This window comes from Anas platyrhynchos, chromosome 2 (genome assembly GCF_047663525.1).
Source record: "Anas platyrhynchos isolate ZD024472 breed Pekin duck chromosome 2, IASCAAS_PekinDuck_T2T, whole genome shotgun sequence".
NCBI classification, from domain to species: domain Eukaryota; kingdom Metazoa; phylum Chordata; class Aves; order Anseriformes; family Anatidae; genus Anas; species Anas platyrhynchos.
The window spans coordinates 145,585,472-145,613,259 of NC_092588.1; the positions used below are offsets into that span (position 1 = coordinate 145,585,472).

Consider the following 27,788-nt stretch of genomic DNA (forward strand, 5'->3'; position numbering starts at 1 on the left):
ATATATAATCTTTAAAAAATGCTCTGTAACTACTCCACCATATAGTTTTCCCTAAACATTACACTGCTAAAACTCTCATGTTACAGATAAAGTGCTTTTATGAAAAAACAGAAGGAAAACAAAGAAGTGAGGAAGCAATAAGGATCAAACTGCTGTTTTTTAAATATCTATATTTATTTTTACTTTTCATGCAATTTGTTTATCATTTATTATAGGTTGCTAGCTTCAAAATAATGTATTTAGGCAAAGTTATTAATCTATATTCAGATACAGCATGCCATCAGAATAATCTCAAACTGTAAGAAAGCACGAGAAAGAACAAATATGGAACAGAACAGGAACACATGAATCATTTATAAAATGGTAATCTTGTATTTCAGTTACTACACGTGTACAGAAGAATCTCTTACCTTCTCCATGTATTGTGAGCAATTTGACTCTTGCAATAAATTTGAAGCTTCTTGTTTATAATACTCCCCTGTTTCATTCAGAAAAGGACACTCAAAAATTTCCTGATAAAACTAAAGGGGAGAAATATTTTTTTAAGTGCAAATAATGCAAATACTAGACTAACATTCACAATTCAGAATATAAATCAGAAATGTGTATCTACCTTTAGGGGGAATTTTTTCTTATACTGTTCAACATGAACAAAGGAGTTAATAACCCCATGGATTACTTTCTGGTTTGGGTCTTCTCCACAGCGATCACTGAAATAGTGAAAACAAACATTCATGAGAATGCAGACATCTAGGTGTAACGAATCTGATAGCCTAATGAAATAACTTAGTATTGGATGAAAACATTTTCTAGTAAATTCCTCTGTTTAAATTGGCCAAAAAAAGAATAGGATTAATTTCAAAATAAATAAATACGCTGTTTCTTCTCTCCTGTATGTTTAAATTGTTAAAGTGGCAATTCATAAACTATTCACAAGCATTTGAAGATCATGAAACTTCCAAATATTTGCTAAGGATTTAAGTATTCCAACCTACATACATAGTCTAAGCAAGAACTTTAGAAGTTACATTAAGCTCCACCTCGTATCTGTAGCCTTCATTGAACAGATTACTTTCACACTCCCATCTCTGCCAATAAAGTAAGTTTTGCCAACATCACACCAAGAAGCCTAGTGTGTGCTTTTCAGAATATTTGCTATTCAATCAACATGCAGATGTCAAGTAGAACAAATAATGTACTTGGCACAATCTTTACTCTTATGTTGGAAAAGGAAAGCCTTGCATTTTCCAGTCAATTTCTTAGCTTCAAGCGAGTGGGCTCAAATAAAGTAAACATTCTCTTTAGTTCCATTCAGTTGAAAACAAAAGTAATGTCAAAAAAAAGTGTTTTGCATGCTACAATTAGCAGTGTTCATTCCTTTGCAAAGACTGGAAATAACAGACCCACTCAGAGCAGCAGAGGCACTCCTGAAACACAAACTGTTCTAAAAAAGACTACCTTTCACATACACTTTGCCAAAAAAAAAAATCCTTAACTCCTACTTGTAGATAAGATTAAAATACTACTTTAAAAAAGTATATTTACAGGCAAACATCCACAGCTGTAATTCCAAATGCTTTCAATATTTAAATACATTTATACACATATATAATTGTAGATATAGGAATTTTACCAAGTCTGCACTGAAAAGAGAAAATCAGTTCTCTGTTGGCTCAGGAGAGTGGGTTACAGGAATGACTTAAAAATTAATAGCGGGGAGGTGGGGTGGGGTGGGGGGCAAAGCCAGCGTAAACACTTCAAATCCAAGCATTAACATACACACATCTAGGCTGCAGGTGGAACAATGGAGAAATCATCTTTCCTTGCCTTTATTTTAGAATTGATGAAAAACATACAGAGGATGCCCATGAGAGACATCCCAGAGAGGTTTAACAGGGCAGCCACAGCAGCAGTTACTGTGTTACACACACCACACCATATTCCTGTGTCCACATTATTGAGTATACGTGTTGCTTCTAAATACCGCCGTATCCTAAGAATCCTTAGATTTAAGCTCATGATGACTAGAAAGAATTTTCTTTCCCCTGGGGGATAGGAAGGCTTCCTCTGGTTCTGGCAGCTGAGCCAGCACAAGAGGTCTGCTTTAGGGTACGTGCAATGACATCCCACATTCTTTCCAATACTCCTCTACTAAGTCTGTTTACATGATGGACAGGTGGCAGCACCTCATAGAAGAGAAGTGGGATGTGTAACACCAGACCAGGACCTGGAAGCAGTTCCATCCAGGAGGTGCCCAGCAGCACAGTAAGACTGTGTGATGCATGAGCTCTGAAAACAATGCAATGTCATGGAATGGAGAAAGCTAGGGGACCAGAAGGTAAGCATATTGGACAGCTGGGCTCTGCCAAGAGATGGTGGAACCTGCCTCGGCATGCAGGTTTCTGTACCTGGAAAGACAGGGGTGATAAAGCACTGTAACTGAGGATGAACCAGCTCCCTGCTGCTTGATTCATAGACCTTAGCTCATGTAGATGTTGGAGAAGGGGCAGCAAAGGTCAAGGCTAGGGAATTCAAAGGGCAACATATCATTAGAAGAAGTGGGGTTTTTTTGTTTCTTTGTTGTTTTGTTGTTTTTTAACAAAAAGTAGAGGCAGCAGATGCAGCTCTTGCCTGAGCTGCAAGGGAGAAGACAGGCTTTTAGATGCAGAGGCCATACAGCATAAAGGCAATAGAGGAAAAGGATGGCAATGCAGAGCTGGCCTTCCATGGGGGAAGCTGGGTGTACACAACAAAGAAGTAAGAATTAATAAGCTGGTGTTGAATAGGGTGGTAGTGAGGATGGGATTGCCAATCAAATGATAAACTTGCAACAAAATTCTTAGTATCAGGAAAATTACACACTGCTAGATTCACCCGATTTCATCAAGGCCTTCAGAATGGTGTAGTTTTCCTTCAGAATTGTGTTGTTTTAATAGTTTAATGCAGTAAAAAAAAAAATAATAGAATAATTGCCAAGAAGTACTTCACAGATGCCAACACTCCCCATTCTTTTCCCTCATACTCACAGAATTTTAAGCAATTTAACCTAGGTTTCCTCTGGGTGAGCATTACACACCTACAGCAAAGTTATCACAAAATTTATTGACAGAACTATGTTATGAACTTCAGTATGAACCTGTCCTTCAAATGAGCCTATTTTCAGCTGTACAGTTTCCAAGATATGCAGCATATGTCTCCAAAGTATCACTCTCCTCAGTTCAGTAGCATCATCAGGTTTTTATTTACATTTATTGAACGCCTCTCAAGGTAACTTAGAGAACAAATGGGTAGTTTCAACAAAACTTGATAGAAGTCTCAGTTGTTGCAGAAGGTTTAAGGACTATTGTTATGAAAGTTGCAGTAATGAGAACTCGAATGAGACAAACTGGTGACCCAGGAGGTGGATGTTTGTTCTGCATACTTTCTGTGTGGTGGTAGTCAGCAGGCAGTACGGATGCAAATTTTTAGAGAAGCAGCTGCCACCCAGTTTGAAGTAGGGATGTCACAAGACAGCGTGGGAGGATGGAAGAGAATGAAAGAATAATTTTTGGTGGGGAATCAAGCTAAAATATAAAGCACCAGAAATAAAAGCTCCTCCAGTTCTGCTGCTGATATGGTTCCCTTTTTCAAATTCAATGCAGAAAACTACAAAGCAAAAGCTCAAGGAAATTGAGCTGTTTTATTAACTCCATCTTGAGCCTTAAGACTAAACCTAACTGTGGAAGTTTAACACATACTGTACAGTGTACTATTATATCCATACAGCACACATTTAAAGGTCAATATACAATAATAAATCCTACATTCATTAAAAGAAGATTCCATTATTCAAGTGTTCTGCTGTGTCAGACCAATGGCCTGTCTAAAACTACAGAACGTGTCCTGAACCAGAAGAGCCTGTTTGGAACACTTTAAAAGAAATTATTAACTTCTAATAGATTTTCTTTCAAATGTTACGTTATTTGTATCAGCTTAGAGAGGAATAGGTTCGGTTAGTTAGAAAGTGTTAGTTGTGTTTAGTAGAGAAGCATCTCCTGGTTAGTCCGTGCTAATCACACCAACATTTGAGCTAGCACCTGCATAATTTCCAAATTATTTAAGAATTTCAGAGATGAATTTTCTCACAATTCGAGATCTTGTCGGCTTCCTGTTGTGTTGAAACAAAAATGCGTAAGTTGATATTCAGCTTGCCTTGTAGAAGGAGTGCTTGGGCTAGAGGGAGGGGGAAGAAAGTGTTATATTCAGAACTCTGTATTAAGAGAACTGTATTATGAGAAGTGCAGTCAGACAAGCCTGGCTTAAGTGATTTAACAACTCTCTGCTGTTTAAGGGGGCTAACACTACTCCCTTTTGCTCAGTCACAGGCTTCTGCATCCCCTCTTTCACTAATTTGGCACTCGTCTAAGTCTTTGCTGAACTGATACATCATGCCAATCCACTGAAATATTAAGACTAGATGGTTTCCTGTTGTATTAGCTGTTGAGTTGGATCAGTAAGGGCTTCGGTAAGTAAAGTCAGCACAAGAAAGGTAGTAGGTAGGGTACTGCCTGCCGCTTCGTGGCATTAGCAAACTCTTAGAGCTGTTTAACCATCTTGTTCCGCTGAACCACAAGTTACTATCTGTGCTTCTTCATTTTCACAGGCCCTGAGTGTTTAATTTCAATGTATTTTTAATAGGTATTGCAAAAGTTTATAGCTTCTAAAAACAGCGGACATGTGTAAGAATTTAGTCAGTTTGTTTGTTTTCGTGTTTTGTTTTTGTTCCCCCCCCCCTTTAAATTCCAGTTCAACATATTCATAAAAACTGAAAGCAAAACACATGGCTCTGCTCTCCATATCTTTCCTGGTACAATAAAGACATAGTTAAAACATACTTTTATACACAGCCATTTGACTACTTTGTTGGTTATTAACTCTGTGTATTGTATTCTATGCAAAATCTTCTGGTATTAGAAGTTCAATTGTCCATCTATTTAAATTCTATTTTCTCTGTAAAATAAATTTTAATAAATTAAATCATGCATGTTTTAATTACTACACTAAAGACATCTGATGGATAAGTTTAAGTATATATATTAGTAATTTTATTAAGTTTATTATTTATTTTAGGTAACAATCATGCATACTCTTGTGCCTCTGATAGATGCACTTTATTAATATCCATTTCTTTAAAAACATTAATCCCTGATTTGCTGAACTCAACGCTAGAAGACATTTAACAGCCACTTGCAACAAAGACTTCAAAATTGTCTCTTGCAACCTGCATCAACCAGTGGACTAAGAGCAAAGAACAGCAACAGTACTGCAGTTACATGCAAAGACAATCTTCAGGATACAAACAGCAATCCCCCCATTTCATGGTATCAGGAAGAACAGCTGTAATACTAAGTTGTCTTACATAGTTCATTACATGATATACAGATCAAAAAATGACTAGAACAAAACTAATACAGATAGTTAGATAGGTATTTTTAGAAAAAGAGGTGTATGGGGGAATTACAGACCCAACTACTGTAGACAATGACTCAAGCTTTATTTAAAATGTTTGAAAATGTTTAACAAATAACATCAGCATGTTACCGTCTCAAGATCTAACATCCTGTGAAGCTAATGACCTAAACATCCTTTCCAGGTCCACAGTTAGCCTCAAGGTAAATTTATACCATTACTTTTAAGCAGCATCAGATGTCTGCTGAAAAAACATTAAGATTTCTGCTTCCACCTCTCAATGAAATATTCAGTTTCACTGCACTTGATGTAAAAAGGCAGAATTTTATTCACCATGAATTAGGGAATCTTCATTTAGTAAATATAAAGCCGTAGTACAATTGTTACGGTAAACATATGAAAGAAGGTACATTAGCACTGGTTACAAAGAAAGCATGGTTCAACAACCAGAAGTGAATATCTCCTGGCTTCAGAAATACCACCTGAGAGAAACATCCTGCCAGTTATTAAGTCTTCAGAAATCTAATTCAGGAAGGAAAAGAAAACGCTCTAATATTGAGATCAGTCTTCCAGTGCTTTATGGATACAGCTTTTTGGCTGATGAAGTCCACATCCTAAGGTAACTTCATCTGCCAAATAAGCTCATTCTTTCAGTTTATGTAATTAGCCTAGTCACCTGAGTCACAGAGGCATGCAATTCCTTAAAAAAAAATCCCAGTCATTAGGCAACTCCAGAACTACCATAGCTAGCAGTAAAAGTGTAGAAACTGATACAGCGTCTGTAGTTGATTTCAAAATTTCTGGTTATTTATAAATAAAAAGATCTTATAGGAGTTAAATAGTGCAAAGGTTTTAAATCAAAACTTAAAAAGCCCTAAGAATTTAATGGGGATACTACAACCATATCTACCATGTAATTACCAGGGACGTCAAGGAACAAAGACTCCAAAATAAAACAATAAATTCCCTCAAAGTCCAAAAATAATTATTTCAATTTCACCATTAATGTAAAGCACCAAGAACATTAAGTCACTCATCTGAACAACAGAAACCCAGATGCTGCAGATAAGCAATAATTTATGTTGAATCCCAGGCAAAGCAATGAAGCTTTTCTGTCTTTGGCAAATCCTCGCGTAAGACCTTATATTTACTGACAGCACAGAAACCATAAGCAATCAGCATCGGATCAAGAAAGAAGTAGAAGACATTGTTTGGGCCCTGGAGAATTATCCCAGCTATTCCCCAGTCACATTATTATTAAGACAGGTTGCTGAAACAGAAAAGATCACTACACTTGAGTTACAGTAAATGAAGTTTTTTTTCCTTCTCAGTCTTCTTCCACATAAAAGAATAGCAGTCATATAGCTACATTTATAAAAGCTGATAGAATAGCATTATCAGACAAGAACATATCTACAATCAAATCATAAACCAGTTTGATCAAAGTGGTTAGACTTTTTGAAAAAAAAGTAGTACAATACCCCCACACTGTGTAAAAGCAAAAAAAATAAGCACTCACTTTTTGATTTCTCGGAGGAGCATCCGAATAAGGATGGCCTGTAGCGGCTCAATCATTAATTTTCTCCACATATCAAGAGCTAGCTGTCAGGACACAACACCACAAGTTTATATCAGTAAAAATAAATAAATAAATAAATAAAATTAAAAAAATAGCAGAGATAACAACTCCCAATTCTCAGTTCAGGATTTTAAAAATAAAGAACTTAAAAAGAAGAATATCTAATGATTTTGTTTGGATACCCCTCCACATCTGAAACATGTGCAGACACACAATTCCTAGCATAAAGCATAGAGAAAACATGAATGAAGAACAACACCATGTTTGCCCTGCAGATCTCAAGAACAGACGCCATTTTGCAACAATCACCAGTATTTATAGAAATGGTATCAAATCTCCTCAGCTGACAAAACAGAATGTCTCTTAGGCAATCTGTACGAAGGTAGCATACAGATCCCTTGCATCCAGGTGACCCTGTCCCTAACACATCACTACAGGGATCAAACAGGCTTGAATATTTCAAACTCTCGTGGGTATAGTAATCACTTCCAAAACACCCCATTTTTATAAACATTGCTGCAATTGTTCAAATGAGTTTTTGCAACAGGGCAGTCAGAAGTCAGATTTAAAGTCCAAAGGGGATAACGTGATCCCTGGTATGTGGGGGGAAGACCCCCACATATTTGAGACTTCTAAAGATACCTTCCAATAGGTGGTAAACTGGGAAAGACTGAACTGCCCCAAACCAGTGAGGACTGAGGGAGTTTGCTGCTAAACAACCTTTGACACAACTAACAGCTCCCTAGCTGTTAAACGTGAAATATCGGGGAGGTATGTCTTAATTGAAAGTAGGCATCTAGCTACTAAGCATCCAATCTGATTCACTCTGCAAAATAAACCTTTCTTTTAAAGACCAATTTGTAAGAGCTTCAAGCTGTCTGCTGGAATTTTCTTGTCAAGTAAGCTACAGACAGATCAAGCCAGCAACCTGACCTATCAGTTCAGGAGACCTTTTTCTCCTTGAAAAGAGGAATTGATCTTACTTCTCCCCCTAAGACTGACAATAGAGAACATGGCAGTTTCCTCCAATTTCCAGAATTTGTTTCCCCGTGATGAAAGAAAAAAAAAAGAGAAGACAGCCTAACTCCCTACTAGCTCAGGGCTCCCATGAGTCCTCTCCCTCATTAAAAACTCAGAACTCTGAAGTCACTGACATGAGCTCAACTCAGAAAAAGCAATACCCTTCATAAAGCATTCATAAAATATTGACAAAAAAATATCTCATTTTGCAAGCACTACCAGACTATTTTTATATACTGAGTTCATCCTGTCTTCCTAGCACAAGAATTACTGAGCGTCTGGAACACCTATTGGAATGATAAAATGTTTGAGGCCACGCCAATATGTATTTCATACATATTTCCACAGTCTCGTATGTTCCTATTGTGACATACCCCAGAAGAACTAAGCAGGCACGTAGTCTTGTTTAAGATTATTGAAAAGCTCCCACAGTTTCATGAATACATGTCACTGATGTTCAGACAGAAACTTCAGTGCACAGAGAGAACTTTGTTTCTACAAATTCTAAATACTGGATATTATTTTTGTAACTTCATCACGAGACTGAAAAGACCTATACATAAAATAAGCCCATTTGCTCTTGGGTAGATAAAGGACAGATCATCCCAATCATCCAAAAATATTTAAGTGATAATTCCGTCCGTTCTAAAGTGATGAACAATGGAGATGGACTTTTGTCAAAGCCCCTAGTGTAGTCCAATGAATACAAGGCAGAATCCTAAACAGGAACCAAAATGAAAGAAAATGCTTTCAAAACAAAGACTTGATACATTTGGCCAATGCCTTGCAGGTCAAGAAATGTGAACTAGTTTTATTTCTGGAACACTGTAGTTTAAGTGCATTGAATTGTGTGTGTAGGACTCCAATCCCCACTGCTTTTCAGAGCAAAGGAGTAACTGCTATAAATCTACTCCTACATCAGTAACGAACAAAGATTAACTTCACTGCCACAGGAGCCAAAATTTACCTCCCACTATTACAGCTTACAAAGACAGCATTTGTAAAGAGAAATGGAAAGAATAGTGGGGAGTGAGATAGTAAAAAATTGGTTAGTGGAATTCTAGACATTATCCAGAACACCTTTGTCTCAAACCATCGACTGTCTGGTGAAGCTTAAAAACATTGATCCTCCCCATAACCCACTGAAATGATGAGCTATGGATATTCTGTACTGTCCAATAATCAACTTCTAGGAAGCTTGAAGAGTAGTGTCATCATTCCTCCCCCCCTATAATTCCATAAATATGAGGAAAACTGGACACTCAGAAGCTGAAATATCTGCTGTTTATTCTTCTTTGGTAAACATATCCTAGGGCAGAGAGCTATGGACAAAATGCAAAATTGCTACTACCATCCTTTGGTTGATACTTCAGAATGGAGCAGTGCACAAATTCCCAGCCCCAGGGAGCTCAGAATAGCCCAGAACTATTCCCAGTCCCAAAAGCAGCTGAACTAAAGTAGTCATTTGCACAGAGCTAAGGACTACCTCCAACAATTGTGGAGGAGTCAGTTAAATCTCAGCCCATGGAGATAATGAAAAATGCATAGTGCATTTTGAAGTCCGCACAAACAGCACAGAATCACGCTCTCCCAAGCTCTGAGAGGCTCTTACAGATGACACTGATTAGAAAACCCAGGTGACAGTACAGGTAGATCAGAGAAGAATTTCCTTTTCTAAACTGCCTTGATTTAAAGCGTCTCATATTGATGGTATTTTTTCCAGCCCACCCCCAATCTGTCAAAGAATTAGCAACTTCAACTGGCAATGTCATCTTCATCAGGATAGAAGATGCTTCCTCATGCAGCACATTCTCTCCGCTTTTAACTAAGATAGAAGAGATCTACTCAAAATAATGAAATCTAACAGCTAGAAGAATAGTAAAACTTGCAGGTCCAGTTCTGACATTAGAAAAAAAAATAAAAGCTTTCTAGTTTTCCAAGTCAAGAAAGGAAGAAGTATTTGCTTCCTTTTTAGAGAAAAATCATAAATGTAGAGAGGAAAGGAAAGGAAAAAAAAAAAACACACTTTGAGTGTTAATAGAGTAGAACAATTCCCCAGCTAGCATTGTGTTACAGAAGCAAAGCAAACAGATACACAAAAAAAATATTCAAAATTAAAAGTTTCTATTCAACTGTATTCTGGATTGTGTTTTTGTTCCAATTCATACTCAAGTGGTGTTTTCAGTCTTCCTAAAGACATACAAAAATATTCTGCTGTGAAAAATCTGAAAGATTATATACTGGGAAATTTTCAGTTTACTTTCTTTTATTTCAGGGCTCCTCGACTGCAACAGTAGCTGTGAAGTGACAGAAACAAAGTACACTTCACTTCTGCAAAGCTGAATTGCACAGGGTGGTGGTATCTCCAAACATACTATTGACTTTTTTTTTTCATTTTACAGATAACTAAAAATGAGCCTCAAACTCTCCAACTTACATAAGCCAACTGTAGTTATCAACACACTTGTGTTTATTCCCCCCCCCCTTTTTTTTTTTTAATAGATAAGACCTCCCTACATGATAGTTAAGTGCACAGAAGGCCTACTTCTTCTTCCAAAATCTGAACTGTTACAACTGAAGCACAAGAGAGCCTGCACTGGAAAATAAGATGTACAGTATTGCTGAAGGCTCTACTCTCAAAAAAGCTGTAACACTTTGCGACAACACGAAAGATAAGCCTAAAAGTTGTATTTCAAAGATTTCCCCAAACCAAAGTATCACCTCTTCAAAGTATTTTCTAGATAGTAGTGTCACATGAAAAAAACAATTTGTTTTTTCCTCAAGAAGAGATAACACTTTGAAGTTCTGCAACAATCTTTACATTTGCTTTCCGCCCTCCACCATAAAGATCATTACGTGTGTATGTATATATATATATTTCAACTTTGCAACTGTAATCTCATTTTCCATAGGATTCAATATTTATATCTTCAACTTTAATCAACTATTCAGATTCTGTGACACAGAAAAGTCAAAATTTGAAAGGGCCAAGCTGCACCTGTAGGCAGCTGAATGCAGTTGATATTTGTAGATACCTACCTCTCCTATTTCCATCAATGGTTCGTTCATATCCACCCCTCCATAGCCATACTGAAGATCAGCTTCTGTCAATTTGTTCTTCTTAATAAACTGTGTATTGAGGTACCTGTACAAATAAACAAATTCTAATCAAAATATGGAAAAAAAAATGAGCTATTAGTTTTTAAAAATACATTTGGAATTCTGGGATGTCTTCCACATCATAAAAGATAGCAATGATACTGGTTAAAAGTGGTTATCTGTAGAAAGTTCTTAAAATACAGATGACTTGAATATTGAAGCACCTTACATCATGTTAAAGCAGTACTGTGGCAGTAATTGAAATATTAGTCTGATAGATCTTTGTCAGCATTTTCTTGGCATGCAATATACTTGTATAAGAATCCACGGAAAGTGAAGAAAAAAGTTCCCAAGCATCATTTTTTTTTTTTTTTTTTTTTTTGCCGTCACCCTACCCCCCTTTTATGTGTTTTCTAACTATTCAGCTTATTACTTTGCATTGCTTTCAGTCTAAACCACCACCTGTTTCACTGTATTTCAGGTACAACAATTTATGCAATTATTATTTTTACTACTCCACAGACATCATAATCTGTTTAAATTGAGAATACATTTTCTACTTTGGAAAAAAACTTGGTTTACGCAATCCTGGCTATCTTCAGCATCCCAAAGGGGAATGTTTATAATGATAAAAGCTATCTCCTAAAAATCAGTGATTATAAGAACCACTTGAAAGTTACACTGAATTATTGAAAACTCCATTGCCTCAGCCAAGACAACACTTGGGACAATGTACAATGAACTATAGTCTAGAATAAAAGACTGACAAGCTAAATTAATTTAATTTGCATTTGTTTTCCTGCTAGTATTCAAAATCATGTTCTCAACATGTGTGCTGAACTCAAACTGTTTTGTTGACAAAGGTGAACTCAAAGCACTTTAGGGGAATCTAAATGGCCCTTCTAGTAGTACTCAGCAACAAAATCTGCTGAGAAAAAATGCCTGTCATTTTGAGATTAAATCCTTCTTATAGCAGGACTGCATGGACAACTCAAAGATTAAGACTCATGCACATTCACTTGCCATAGATACATGTGCTACAGAAATACTCTTCAGTATTTTGATTTTTTTTCTGGGAAGCAATCCAAAAATAATGTCAATTTTAACACGGTCAATTTGTTAGGTAACATCCCTTACTCAGATCATGGTAACTGCAACTAGCAAATAGCTGTACCACAAATTTTAAAGAGAAGAGAAGAATGTGCATAAATTAACCTTGTGAACGGTTATAAAGAATAAATGTTACAAATGCCTTTTAAAATTAATTTTTATTTTAGGATTCTGTATTTATTATCATATGTATAGTTTTTGAAAGAACGGAAAATGGCTTTTGCACATGACCTGATAAAACATCCAACTTGCCAATATTCCTTAAAGAAATACAGTAACTTTTTCAAATTGAACCACTCTCTCTCTCTTGCAGAGAACCGTGAAGAATTTTCTAATACCGTCTGTCATAACTACACTTATACTGTTTGTTACATTCATGCTTAAACGAGATAACTAAGAAAACTTCAAATATCAGATCTGTCTAGTAGCTCTGAGATGTCAGCAGGTACCATACTACTTTTTTTTTTTTTTTAGCTAGCTTGGAAGGAAAAAGTCCTATACTCTCCCTATTCACAGCACATGCCTTCTCAACTATCTCAGACCAGGCAACTGATTAAACTTAAAACTAGCATAACCACAAGTAAATACACGAGTTTAACCGAGATCAGGTACTTCTTTGCAGGCCTATCTGATTCAACAAAGAGAAGGAGACAGGCAGAACCACTCCTTCAAGAAGAGCTCAGAAATACTGAGAACAAACTTGCCCCTATTTCCCTTCCACTTATCTCACCATCAGCTCCCAGCACAAGCAAACATATGAAAAAAGATGTGTAAACAGTATAATCTCACATCATCCTCTCCACTGAAGTGATAAGCCATTTTTCACCTTGAATAACTACTCAAAATACTTAATCCACATTTCTTACTTGTAAAAAACAACCCATGAGGTTCATCAGTAACTTATTTTGGAGACAAGGACTGGGTAGGAATTGATAATAGCAGAAAATACCCACAGACTCTTACTTTGTATTGTTACAAATTACTCTTTGTTACCCTTGTTGTTATTCTATTGTTACTCTTACTTTGTATTGTTACAGACTCTTTCTTTGTATTGAAAGTTGTATTGTGATACAACTTCCAGGTAAAAATCTGGAGTACCTTACCACACAGCTCAGGCCCAATTATTTGGGAGTACACCTATGCAGGCTTATGCTATGCTATCTAATGAGGAAAAAAAAAAAAACTTTAAGGTTCGTTTCCTTTCACAGTGTTAGTGAGGCAATACACTTTTTGGTACCCAAACCTCAAAACACACCCTCTGAAGTTTCACTTCAGAAAAAGGTTAAAACATTTGGAAGAGCATTACAGGACTCACTTAAAACCATCACCTATTTGACAGTGGAATACTAAAAGCCAGTGTTCCACCTGAATTACCAGTTAACGGCACAAAAGTGGCTGGTACATACATGCATATTTTTTGGGGAAAATTTTTCAGATAAAAGGCTCCTGATAATTCAGCAGATAAGTCTTTCTTGAAGAATTTTAGCCAAAAAAATTACACTGCAAACATTAATAATTAGAAGGGTAGCTAATTACTGGGACAGATTGCCAGGTTACATGGTAACTTCCACTTATTTGGTATTTTTAGATCAACCAAGGGCACCAATCTATCCAGAGATCCCTGTTCTAAATACAGCGACCACATTCCCAAATCAATGTTTCCAAATCACAATAACATGCAATGTCCTTGAGGATACAGACATTGCAAAGCCTTGTCAGGATTAGTAGAGCATATATATTTTTTTCTTTAAACATGTTACGTGGGTTTAATGATTTGCATTGCACACTCCTGGATAAGAAACAAATATTAGCATTGGCAAAATAGATGTTGTGAAATTTAGCCTGAATATAAGAAACCCGAGACTGTACCTGTCTCAAGACAACTCCTTGCAATTTTCTGTTCTCCATCCTAAGTCAAAAAAACTTTACCTTCATTACATCTTTGTCCACCCATGACAGGACACCACAAAACAGGACATTTCTAGAAGTACCATACTTCTTTAAGCAAAAACTGTGAACCCCTCCTATTCAGGCTATTTCTTCCCCTGAAAGCTCTCCAAACATACAGAAGAAACTTTTGAGTAATGGAATTTTTTTATCCAAACTTGTCCCCACTTAAATATTACATATTTTAAACTTTAGCAGCATCCTCTAGGGTGCAAAATAAGTAAAATCTGTACAAGGAAAAACACGTTAATTGACAATGAAACGCTATTTATGACCAATTGTCAATTGTTCCTCTAAATGTGAGAGAAAAAAAGTTATAAAAAAGAGTTCTAGCTAGATCTCTCCATTTTCAGTTTAAAGCACCAATCCAAGTTTTCACACATAACTGGCAAATGAGACAAAGAGCTACTTAAAGAATTGTTTTCTATACTGATCCTCAAAATAGCACATGAGCTCAGCAGGACAGCATACAGAAATAAACTCAACCAAGTGCTGAGAAAATTGCTTTAAGAAATTTGCATCAGAAGTGCAACAATGTGAACAGTTTTCACAGATTGTTGCAAGTGCTCATGGATAAAAGGATAAAGAGCCTACATGACAATACCATCCACTGTTCTGAGCCATAGGAAGCAAATAAAACCATAACTCATTAATCCTAATTATTATAGATAGTTTTCAAAAGAATTATTTATTTATTTAACAAATACACTTCTTTGCAAGCTACTGAACATATAGGCATATACATTTACTAAGTGCATAGCAAAATTACAAAGGGGTAGATTACTGTACAACAGCAAGTAGCAATCTTATTAATGCTTTTGATGATTTGAATATGCTTTCATACGCACTTACGCTTAAAACTAAATAATTTGTTCCTTAATATTTCTGCCTTTTGAAAAAGGCAAAATCTCCAAGATTTTTTATCTGGACCATCATCCCAGTCAACAACAAAACAAAAAAGTGGGGAAGGGTTCTCTAAACAAATTATTCCAAAGTCCACAAGACACTTCAAGAAGTCTTTACACACTCTTTCCCAAGGAAAAGGGCTTTTTTAAAAGCTTTTCAGTAACACGACAGAACTGTCAAAAAAAAAAAAAACACCAAAAATACCTACTACAGGTGACAGAATAAACAGTAAAATCTTAAAAATAAATTATTTGAACTTATATATATAAAAGAAAGGGTTACTTGCACTCAATCCTTAAGGAGGTTTTACCTCTTGAGCTGGAAATGCAATACAGCATCAAACTGGGGTCTTAAAAAACAGAAGTTGGATGTGACTAAGTCTGTGATAGGGGGTGTACAGAACCATCCTGAGGGAGCTAGGGAACACCACTGCAAGGCCACACTATATCATGTCTGAAAGTCTATGACAACCAGAGGACACTTAATGATTAAAAAAAAAAAGGCAGAAGCATCTGGGAAACGCCACCAAAGTCACACCTCAGTCCCTGGTAAAATGGCAGAGAACACTTGAAAGTCATTTCTAGTTACAAGATAAGAAAGCGACTGGGAACAGCTAGCACTGATTTACCAACTGCAAATCATGCCTGAGTAACTTGGAATAGGATGAAGTGGGACTGTGGATGAGGGGAGAGCAGATGATTTCATTTACCATTGGTGTGGCCTTCCACAAAGTCTTTGATAGTATCCTTGTAACCAAGCAGGAAAGGGCTGGATCATGGACTACAAGGCGAGTGACTTGTCAGACTGGAAAGGCAGGGGTCACTGGTGCTAAATCCACCTGGGGACCAGCTGCAGACAGCACTGCTTGTGGGTGGGCACTAAGTCAGCAAATTGCCATTGCAGCGTTGACAATTAACCACTTCCTTTGCTATGTCAGCAAGAGGAGGGATGCCACTGTTTCATCAGCACTATCCAGAGCACACCTGGAATATTAGTTCAAGTACCCAAATACAACAGAGGTTTACAAGTGGGAGCCCAGAGAAAGCTCAGTGAAATAGAATCACTGAGGTTGGAAAAGCCCTCTGAGATCATCTGGTCCAACCACCAGCCTACCACCAATATCACCCACTAAACCACATCCCATCCCTAAGTACCACGTCCAACCTCTCCTTAAAAACCCCCAGGGACAGTGACACCACCACTTCCCAAGCACAAGACATACCAAAGTTGAAGATAAACTCTTCTCTGAGGAGCACAGAGGAAAGACAAGAAACAATGCACACCAGACATGGAAAATTTTCTTAGAATGAGAGTAATTAAGTATGCTGAACAGAAAGTTGCAAAATCTGTCCCTGAAGGAGCTCAGAATTCAACTCAACAAAAGCCTTAAGCAACCTAGAGTAACTTTGAAGTTAGTCCTACTCCAAACATAAGGTTGAACTGGATGACCTTCAGAAGTTCCTTTAAGACCTAGGTGTTTTGTTGTTGTGTTGTTGTTTTTTTTTAAAGGAAAAGTCACCATTACATGTTTCAGTAAAAGCATTGTTCACCAGAGTTACACTAAAAGCAGCAGAACCACTCTGCTTTATACAAGCAGGATGCTTTAACATATCTAGCAATACGTATATACAAGTTCGTAGCACTGGAAATTTTCATAATCATATCTGTTCTGATTCACAGATGAACTATTCACTGGTCTGCAGACCTGTAAAACAGGGTTAAGTCATCTAATCACAATTTGAGCATTACCTAATAAATGAAAGCCATTTCGACATGACAAAGCACTGCAGATAATAAAAGTGTTGTGACTCCAACAGTTGTAACAACACGATGAGATCATTAATACATACCTGACGTGGAAGTAAACTTCCAAAGGCTACAAAATGCTATAGCTTAAAATGAAGGCAGTCCTTTCAGTTGAAATCTCAATAGAAAAATATTGTTCAAGTTAGGTTTGAAAAGCTGAAAGGACTTACTGTTTGTTCAAATCTTTCCTGTATTAATTAAGTTACATATTTAGTAAGCAAGAAGGCAAGTCTAAGAACAGCAGCTTCTTAACACTTAAAAAACAAGAGAAGAGGACTGGAACTAATGTCAGTTTGAATTGTGTGCAAGATGTCTCATGTAAAATGAGAAAAATATCTAGATAAGGCTCAAGATCTGAAAATTACTTCAGATGAATATGCTGGTATATTCATTCATATTTTGTAACAAGTGTTACAAAAAAGACAACATGGAACAAAGCAAAAACTGTATTGTGTTCTTTTATGCTTAATTATGAGCAAATTTAAAAATTATTTTAAAAAAGCAAACAACCATTTAAATTAAATTCAATTTGCTGGGTATGAAACCCCCTCTGTTGTTTGAAATAATGATACATGAAACAGAATTTGTACAATTACCTGTGAAAACAGTTACAGTAGCACGACACAGGGAAGTCCCAATGACTAGCACTGCTTTTGTCTATTGTTAATCTGCTGATAATAACAAACCCTACAGTTTAGTCAACATCAAGTACTCCTTATTCCATCAGTTTTATCATCTTGTGTTAAGTCAAGCATGTGGGATTTGAATTTTCAAATTGAATTCAAATTTTAATAAAAGAATATTATAAACTTCAAAGATCTATTATTTTTAATTCCTGAAAGAATTATATAAATTAGATCCTGGGATAAAACTGAAGTTGACTACCTTATACTACCTTCTTGGGAGCAGGAACACAAGAAAACAACTTCAACTAGTTTATAAAAACAGAATATCTATTTGTGGTCTTCAAAGGTATTTCCAGCGAAAACATTTTCTTGGAAAATGAAAGAGTGACATAACACTTAATCAAGTGCTTCCAATGCATGCAAGCTATTATGATTCTACTAATCAAGCACTGAATTAGTTCTTGCCTTCACTTAAGAGTGTCTTTCAGTTCCCATTACAAGGTGTTTTATTATAGAAGATAAAGTCATACCTTTAAAGACTTTTCAAAGATGCTACATGACAAAACTCAATCTCAGAAGAAGGAAAGAAGATACAAAAGAACTCCACTAAACTTTAGGGTAAAATTATTTCCAACAGAATGTCTGATGTTAAGTAATTTTTCTGGATCAAAACACTATTTGCAAAGTCCGAAGAGTTAGAATGAACAGAGCTGACGTGAAATTAACTTCACAGTTTAAAAGTTTGGATTCACTGAATATCACTGCGCAGTTACTGACCTTATATATACTTACAGGTAAGTGTGTGCACAGTAACTGTTACAGAAAAACAAGTCCTGGGTTGTTTAAAAATAAGACAAGTTTTAAAAAAAATGTAAAAACAAGTGCACACTGCTAGAAAAGTATTTTAATTTGTTGGTTTAGGACCAGAAGCACTCAGGAGTTCAGAAAAACTGTTACACAAAGCAGAATCAATGAGATTCCTACACAATAAATGGGACTTTTTCCCCCCTTTATCAAACCTCCCATTAGGTCAGCAATGTGTTACGGAACTGAAGTCTGCAAGCCTAGGACAGACTCCAGCACATCCATTCCCAGTCTGCTAGAGGTCATTTAATGGATTCTTCAAGGTGACAAACAATTCTGCTCAAGCAGTGGTAAAGGTCTTGAAGCTCTTTGTAAATCCTTACATCACCTTGTCTAATGTTACAAAACACAGTATTAGCAGTACCTTGTAAGTTACATTTACTTGCTGGGTATCACAACCATAATGGACACTAGTATGTTCAAACTGCAGCCAGACCGGAACTAAAATTTAAGTCGTAGAATATCTCAAAACATCTCAATATAGTTACAATTCTGTCAGTTCATGCAGGAGCCAGTTTTACATGCTTAAGCTATCACTAGTAGCAAAGAACACTCACAATTCAGGCAACATCAAAAGTACAAAAATAACAGGGAGCAGTTGTATTTTTATTTGCAGACTTGGCTATAATTTACTAAAAAAAAGTGAAATTTATTGCCTGTATAAAGTCTACTAGCTTCTGAAATTCTCTGTAAGGAATAAAGAAAAATTTCCATTGCCTCTAAGACCTGAAGCCTTCACATCCACCTGAAAAGACCCCAACAGCACATAGCCTTGTGAGAAATACCTCTTCCTTCTAGGAGAGCCTGTTTTTGCCAAGGTACACGGCCAAGGTTTGAAATGACAAGGTTTGAAATTGTTCAACAGGACAATGCCATCATGTAGAAAACTACCTAGTATTACAAGCTGCTTCACTACAGGGCTGGTTAGCACTGACAAATTTGGCACTGGAACATCAGAAACAACTAAAGTAGGCTATGCTAGTGATGACAGAATTATAGGAATCATTTTGGATAATTACTTCAGTGGTAAGGAGCAGTGCACAGAAAAACCTGTTGGAGCATTATTCCTGTTTTCTTAAGTTCTGCTGCTATAACTACATTTTGTACAAAACTCACCTGGGGCACATATACCTCTTGCTGTCTTTAAACATTCTTCAGTTTAATATGTAGATCCCAGTAATAATCTCAGAAGTTTAACAACTCATTTGCAAAACTTACCTGTATAAGCAGTCCATATAGTCTGCTCCTTTGCTATACTCTTCCCAGTATCTGTGGTACATAACCAGTACTTGTTCTTCAGATTCCAGAACTCTCTGTGAAGGAAGACAGGTGTGCACATATGTGCACACACACACAGGTAAAGTTAGTAAGAAAACAGTATAAATTGAAAGTCATAACAGGATTACTGCTTTGGAACAACCCCAGATGCAAAACTAAGACCACACCTAAGCTTCAATAACGGTGAAAACAACATTTTTGCAATGATCTGAAAACTACCAAATGTTACGTAGAAGTTTTGATATGTCAACTACAACAGCCAAAGTTGTTTTATTTTGTGTTTTACAAGGACAATCTGTATAATACTTTAATTTTCTATCTGTCCTTACAAAAGCACGGGCTTGAACAAGGACTGTTCATATTCTCAGCATATGCTGGTGGATAACTCACATAACTACTTCTCCACTGACATGAACTAATTTTAAACTCATGCAGCCACATGCACACTGGAGGAGTTGCCTCACTCACTGTAACTATTTAAAATCAGTATGCATTACTCATTTGAAAAACCCTCATAATCACCAATAATGCTGGAATAAAACAACTTTAACAAAGCACAGGTACATACAAACTTAAACACGGCTTAAGTTCTGTAAAGCTAGGCCCAAATTCTTTGGAACATCAGCCATTTATCATCTAAGAAGTTGCTGGCATACTAAAGTTCTCAAAATATATTAATATTTCAAAAGAATATAGTTTAACAATTTAGATTTAAACAAATTAGTATGATTTGTGGAGGCAGACAAGATCCTAGGAATTTAACTCCAGAGACTGCAATTTAAAACTTTCTCAAGGAACAACAAAGCCTGTTCCAAAACAATGTAAAAGAGGAAAGCCAGTAGACCAGATCAAATCAAGAGTGCTTTCCTCTGTAGTATGAATTTCATAAAGATTTTGAAAAATTATTTCAAAGACAAATGATGGATAGCCAGTTTAAGAACTGGATGTATGCTTTCCACTCCTTCCCACAGCTTCTGCTGTGCCTGACTGCCCTAAGTGAGCTCGTTCAGCTCACTAAATAACCGAGAAACAACTTTGTGACTGAGTTACCTGCCAGTTTTGTGAACTGACTTAGTCTGCCAAAGCATCAGAGGTAGCCTCCCTGCAACCAGTGGACTGACCTATTAAGATGTCTAGCCTATGCAGTCAAACATACAACATACAGGTACTTAAGATCAAACAAACATCAATAAACCGCTCAGCAATACTGTCCAGAACTTGCAATTCTTCACTCCCTATAGGGATTACATATGTATATATTATATTTATGTCCTTCACCAAAGACAAACAGACATCTAGTTTACTTCTTTTTTTTTTACTAATGTACAAGGAGATATTGTTCATGCATTGATAAATCACAATTCTGTTGCATTTGTGTGTCATCAGGTATGATGTATGTTAATTTACAGCTATAGTGGTATAGGAGTACTGTTATATGTCATAATAAATAATTTGCCATTACCACCTCCCCTCTCAAGCATTTTTCCTTCATCGAGTATACACAGTTGGCTCTCATAACGCTACAGCAGTTTTTAACTGAAGGGAAGGCTAATGACAAACTGTAACACATTCTGGAAATTAAGACATTTCTGTAACTCATTCGATTACAAGCAGTGAACAGAGAAGAACAAACATATGTATTACAAATTTTATGCATTCACTCTTGGCTTGAAAAGTAAGTCTGTGATGTATCCAGACATCTGTCTCTCTCGTAGATGTATACTCTGGCTCCAGAACACTGACACCTCTGATTTTACCTCAGAAAATATGCACAACTTCACATGAACAAAACAAAACCCCACCCTGAAGTGAAAAAAGGACAAACAATAACCACACACACATCATTAACTGCATAGGTTACCTTGTGCAAATGGCGTACATGATTTTCCAAAAAAATTTTAGTCTCAGTATAAAGTCTCTCTCCAAGAGGTTCAGGATAGGCCACACACAGAGCATAAATGTCTCTGGGTTAGGAGTCAAGGCTTGTATCTGCTTGAAGTATGAAAACTCAACAACAAAATTTAAAGGTCACATAAACTACCCACCCACGTTTTAGAGTTTTTTTTGTTTTGGGGATTAAATTGATCTTTTTCTGAAGTTTCTGTAATCCCTGATTTGCAAAGAGCAAGTTTTCAGCTTCAATTATCAATATCTCTGTTTTAATTAGTGGAAGCTGAGGGAACATTAGGGCTCTGATCCTGGAACTTCTATCAGCTCCACACTGACGTGGCTTCTACCGCTTATTTATCATCTACAGATAAATATGATTATCTGAAAGTGAAAATCAACATTCATCTGAAATACTTCTGTATCTGCAGCCAGTGTGGTTGGTGGAACAATCAGTTCTACAGCTGAAAAAACACCAAGACAATTACAGGAAGATCCTGACGTTCTACCTGCCCAAAAAAGTCCAACTGTTAGACAGCAGTTATCAAAGTACAGTTATCAAAGTTATAAACTACCACTCCCTACTCAACTTGATCAGCGTCTTAACTTAAAGAACACACCCTAGCCAACGGAACAGTTAGAAGCGAACTCTTAAAATTGTATTGGGTGTTCATAGTAACCAAATTCTTGTAAATAGTATCTCAAGTGGAGAGATGTAACTGTCACTTATTTACTGGACAATGAAACATCTCCAGAATCACTTGTTTCCACAGAGAACCGCTGAGGAGATCTGAAGGTCAAAGGTGGCTGGAGATGACTCACAGTTTAAATACAGTGACATATGGTCTTTCAAGTGATCTTTTCCAGAAGATTCTTTAACCCTTACAGAGCAGGGCTCTCAGTTCATTGTTCTAGCATTTCCAGGTATTAGCTAAGTTTAAAGATGAGCTATGTTTAACAATAAAATTACTATCACAGTTATAAAGAAAACACTATATTTGAGTTTTGGGAAAGCAATGATGCAAGAATTAGTTCTAGAAGATGAATCTGCACATTGCAAAGCTTCTCAGGCCTAAAGTACTGCTAGCCTGTGTACCACGCCTGACCTCAGCTGTCTCAAGCAGCACATAAGAGAAAGCAATCACTTCTGAGAACAGTGCTGCAGACTGAAATCACATTCCTTTGCTGTAGCTCATTCTTTATGTCATTGTTGCAACTACAGAGGGAGTACGCTGATCATCTGGTGCTATAATCAATAGAACAGCCTGGATTAACACGTTGTGCAAAGCTATTGGTCATCTCTTCATTATGCTTATCAAGCAGCAAGACGAATAGAGTAAACAACCAACGTTTCCTCACCCATTTTTAAGTCAGGTCTATGAAGAGGTCAGATACATACACCAATTTTACAATCCCTCTAGATCTTTAGAAACACTCTACTCAAATTAAATTTGGCAGAGAGTAAAGAGCTATCACAGAACAAGAGACGTTGTAGGAAGACTTGGCATTTAAAAATTATTAATATTTCAGATAAAAAAAAAAAAAACACATTTAAAACCCAAGAAAAATCTTCCACACTAGCTGTACAGAAGAGCTACCAGTTTCACTGAGCTGTTCTCAACTTGGTCAACAGTTTATGTTAAAACATACGGCTTGGTTAATGCAGCAGAAGTACCAACCTGCATTTAAGGTTGGAAGTTACAGATCACACCAGCCCCTCAGGTCAGTCAGCCATGGAGAATACTCCAAAAGGCTCCTGACTGTGCCGAATTCGGCACTAACAGTGTCACCTTCCCAGGAATTTAACAATGCCTGCCTTACTGTCATCTCTCAGAGAATTACTTGCCAAATGATTCTTCCCAGACTGCTTCCTGAGTCTGCTGTTCTTAAGTGTTCGCCTCCTGATGCTCAATCAACTGAAGTAAATCCCAAAAAGAGGATCAAACAGCAGACCTGTGTACAAGGTCTCTACATAAGAAGTTATAAGTGGAGAAGTATGACAAGAGGAATCAATCCAACATCTCATTCAGCTATTCTGAATTTAAAATCCACTTTGGGTGTCCTTGTTAAAATGGTTAAAGTTCTACACTACAAAAGTTAACAATTCGTTAAAGACTGAAACATGTGGTTCTTAAAATCTGCTTAGGAAGAATTACTACAGCACTATCTGTAAGCATGGCAGTGCACACCTAATTAACGAAAAAAAGTCACCAATGTTTTGGTGTTATTTGAACTTGACTCAAAGACAAGGTGAGGAGTCATGCCCCCAGAAATTAATTAAAAGTTTTAAAATGAAAGAGCCACTTAAAGATTATTGCACCATACAACTGCACAACCATATTCTACGTGGCCTATGAGCAACTACGGATTTATATATTTACATACACAGACTCAAAGTCACAGGCAAATGGAAAAGCAAGTCTAAGAAATAGGAACACATTCAGAAAGAGAAGAGGCTTTAGAGCCCAGCTCCTGCACAAAGAACAAGGTCATGCTGTAATAACTTCTACCTAAGAGTCTTCTTGGAAGCTTCCTTTTCCACCCAGCAGAATTTTAAAAAACTGATAAACAAGTCTAAACCATTCTTCCACCTTATAATCAAATCCAACTCAGTCAGATTGCCGGGGAGCAGCTCTGAGCCTCCAAAAATTCTCTCATTATTCACCCTACTGACAAGGGTAATGAATGCGCAGACACAGGGCACAGCTTTACTTCTGCAAAAGTTCACTGAAACACAGATCTTATTACAAGCCTGTTTTACACATAAAATGCAAGCCTTTCACTACAACAATATCACTTGTGCAGTTATAACGTGAACTGTAAGCCTGTATGATCACAGCTAGAAATCTGTCGAAAATAATCACTCTTAACTGTTCAGGACCAGGGAGCTAATAACAGTGGCAGAAAAGAAGGCTGTTCTATAAACCCTGGCTACAGAAATGTTTAACAGCACAAAGAAGATGGAGACATGTTTAAACAAACCAAAACCAACCTCAGCTCCATTGCCAACAAAGTTTAGAGATGAATTCTCTGTCTTAGATGGTCCCCTCACAACACACACACTTAAACATGTAAGAGAAAATCATTATCACAATAGGGGAAACTGACACACGTACTTTTGTGAACAACTACAGCACAAGCTAAATATTGATGGTAAAAACGAGCAAAAGCTCAGTCTCCACTGAGCTTAACATCAGGCACTACCTGAAAAGGCACTTCTGATCAAGACCCCTGAAACTGTTACACAGCGCAGGCATGCTCCGTGCTAGCCACATCACACAACCCTACCAGGACTGTCACTTAAAGGATACGAGAAGCGGTCGTTCCACGTCGCTCTTTCAACATAATCCAACATAACAACAGCTTTAATTGTTGTTAGAAGTTTGTTCCATGTTTCATCAAAGTCAACTACTCGTGGTTTCAGGGACATCGTGGGGCTTTAGTGTTAATCTGTAGAAAAATTAAACACATCAGGCAACGTTGCACAATAAATACATTTAATTTGATTTTTTACCAGTTTATCTAACTACACCATGCCTCAAAGTTCATCACTTTACAGAGGTACCCATTCAACAGCGCCACATGAAGAAACTGACTTTTCTGCAGGTTTTTGGTCACTTTTACTCACAGACTGCTTCAGCTTCTCAGTAGCTGAGAGAACTTTGAGCAGAAACGCGCTCACCAGATTAGCAGTTTATCTGAAATTACTGTTGTCTGCTTGTAGCCAATGTTCACCTCAAGCTTTCATGAAACATTTGTTGGTGTTATATTTGAAAAGCCACAAAACCCAAAAGCTTTGATCAAGATGACAAGAAAACAACACAGAGCAGTAAGCACAGCTCGTGCAGCTTATTGCACTATGCAGCAGGACAAACAGCAAACTCCTTCAAATACAACATGGATTGAAAATATAGAAGCCATGTTAACAAATTCATGTAAAAATACTTGGAGATTTATTGAAACAAACAAAAAAATAAACTACTGCAATAGAACCAGGAGAAGAGTAATAGAATTCAGAAAAGATATCCTGAGAAAGACAAAAAACTGTGAAGGCCTCTTCCATGTTCCCATTTGCCTCTGTCCCATGCACCCAACCCAGCAAGGAGCTGATGTGACATTCCACACACACAGTGAGTCCAGATCCTGCTCAGAAGGATGGCATCATGAGATAAAGAACAGGAATAAGATTCCTATTCTCATTTTATTTAGATAGGCAGGTGACTTCTCACTTGATTCCCACATTTTCACGGTCAGAAGGAAAAAAAAATAGTGACAGACTTTTAGCATGAAAAGCCTTCCCCTTACAGACATGTTGTCTATAAGGGGAAGAACCAAATAATATATTGAAAAGGTGGTTATCCGACCAACTTATTCCCCTAACCCTACTGCCTTTGTATTTTTCTCAGGCACACAACAATTTTCAAACTGCAGAATATGCAGCTTCTCAGTTTAAAGAAAATAAGAATCACGTCAAACGCAACTTCTACACCTTGTATCTGCAAAACATCACCCTGACTGGTTAACCAAGCTCCTTAACTGCTGTAAACTCAGGAACCTCAGAAGGCCGATTCCCAAACCCTGCAACACAACAACTTCCATTTGAAGTGCAATCAATTTACTACCCACATTTGCTTTGATTTCATAAAGAAACTGAGTAGCAAATAACACCAAGGAAGTGGTATTATCCTGGGCTTTATGAACAGGATTTTTTTTCCAGCAGAAAAAATAAAAATTAGTAAACGATGGTTGGACCAGATGATCTTGAAGGTCTCTTCCAACCCTAATGATTCTAGGATGCACTTTTCAGTTCAATAGCAACATGTAGGTTGGTATATTTGCAACATGGATATTACTGCTTTGGATAATTAAAAAAAAAAAGCCTTCTCCTACTGCCATATATGGGTTGGAATGCATTACGCAACAAAATCAATGAGAATTGACAAAATAAACAGATATCCACCAAAGGTAAACTGAAAAACACAAACTGATGCATGTGTCAAAGAAACATGAACTTCAGTAGAAGCAACCCACTTCAAAGCTCTCTTCTAGGAGAAAAAAAAAAGTCTTTTTCTAAAAGCTTTAATGTTTGTCTCCTGGAAATGCAAGGATATTTTCAGATGATGCCAAGAAGCTGTTGTCATGGCCCATAAAACTTGTAAGAACCCCAAGAAGCAGCTGTGTTAATGAAGTTACACTTAATTGAGTGTTACATGTTACAGGCTCTAGAAGACACTCCTGGTATCTCCAAATAACCAGGCACTCCTTTAGAGATGAGCAAAACCGAGGGGAGGAAGGAAGGCTGAGGAAAAATTCTTCCCTTCAGTACAGGGCCCGGGACCAGCACCACTGTATTTACCGTCAGCTGAACACGTAAGGTGTAAGCAGGGAAGCACTGAGGGGTTAAACAGCTTCGTGCAGAGCTTGGTAACCCCTTATAACTTCTAAACCAACACGAACCGAACCTTTATGAACAAATCAACCAATTTGGCCTAATTTTTTCCGTACAACACCAGGATTTTGGGTGCCAGCAGCCCAAGCTCCCCACCCCAACCCCAACCCCCCGGGCACCCGCCCCAAACCGAAACCAGGCGGGGCCGGGCCCCGCCGCTCCCTCCCCTCAGGGCCCTGCCCGGGGAGCGCCCAGCGGGGCCCCCCCGAGCCGGGGGCGCTGCCCCGGGACCCCCACGGGAGGGGGGGGGGCCCGGTTCCCTCCCGCGGCCCGGCCCCACCGCCACCCCCCGGCCCCGCGCCGCGGCTCCGTCCCCGTCCCCGTCCCCTCAGCGCGGCGGGGGCGCGCCCGGCGCGGCCTTTACCTGGCGGCCGCGAGCACGCGCCGCGCGCGCCCCCCCGCCGCCCCCGCTCCCCGCCGCGCGGCCGCGGCCCCTGCCCCGCGCCCCGTCCTCACGGCGCTGCCATTACCCAGCCGCTCGCGCCCCGCCCCGCCCCGCCGCCGGCCGCCCCCACTGACGGGGCCGGGGGTGAGGCGCGGCCCCGCTGCCTCCGCTCGCCTCCCTCCCGCCGCCGCCTCACCCGCTTCGCCCACCGCCCTCTGTTGCCATTACCCTCTCGGCTCGCTCCGCCGCCGGTAGGACAAGCGGCGGGCAGCGGCTCCCGGTACACCGAGGCTTTCCGGCCGCGCCTCCCCCCCCCCGCCCGAGGGGAGGCGATTGGTACGGGCCGCCCTACGGCAAGCACGGCGGGCCGCAAGGCCCCGCGCC

The 27,788-nt window shown here is 38.2% G+C and overlaps 1 protein-coding gene across 6 annotated transcripts in view; it reads right to left on the reverse strand.

Moving 5' to 3' along the window:
• The window catches only part of CUL2 (cullin 2), a 46,391-nt gene extending 18,603 nt beyond the window's left edge, over nucleotides 1-27,788 (reverse strand). Inside the window, exons 1-9 of one of the 6 annotated variants that reach the window (XM_027450502.3) lie at nucleotides 27,633-27,788; nucleotides 24,882-25,020; nucleotides 21,545-21,647; nucleotides 19,624-19,718; nucleotides 11,087-11,192; nucleotides 6,968-7,050; nucleotides 4,126-4,212; nucleotides 614-710; nucleotides 411-521 (exon numbers count right to left, since the gene is read on the reverse strand). In XM_027450502.3, coding sequence (XP_027306303.1) covers nucleotides 411-521; nucleotides 614-710; nucleotides 4,126-4,212; nucleotides 6,968-7,050; nucleotides 11,087-11,192; nucleotides 19,624-19,718; nucleotides 21,545-21,647; nucleotides 24,882-25,000 — 801 coding nt within the window. In that variant the 5' untranslated portion in view covers nucleotides 25,001-25,020; nucleotides 27,633-27,788. Of the gene's footprint in view, nucleotides 1-410; nucleotides 522-613; nucleotides 711-4,125; nucleotides 4,213-6,967; nucleotides 7,051-11,086; nucleotides 11,193-19,623; nucleotides 19,719-21,544; nucleotides 21,648-24,881; nucleotides 25,021-27,383; nucleotides 27,594-27,632 lie in introns of those variants that run through there. The other 5 variants (XM_027450500.3, XM_027450501.3, XM_072033807.1 and 2 more) reach the window with 5 other exon arrangements.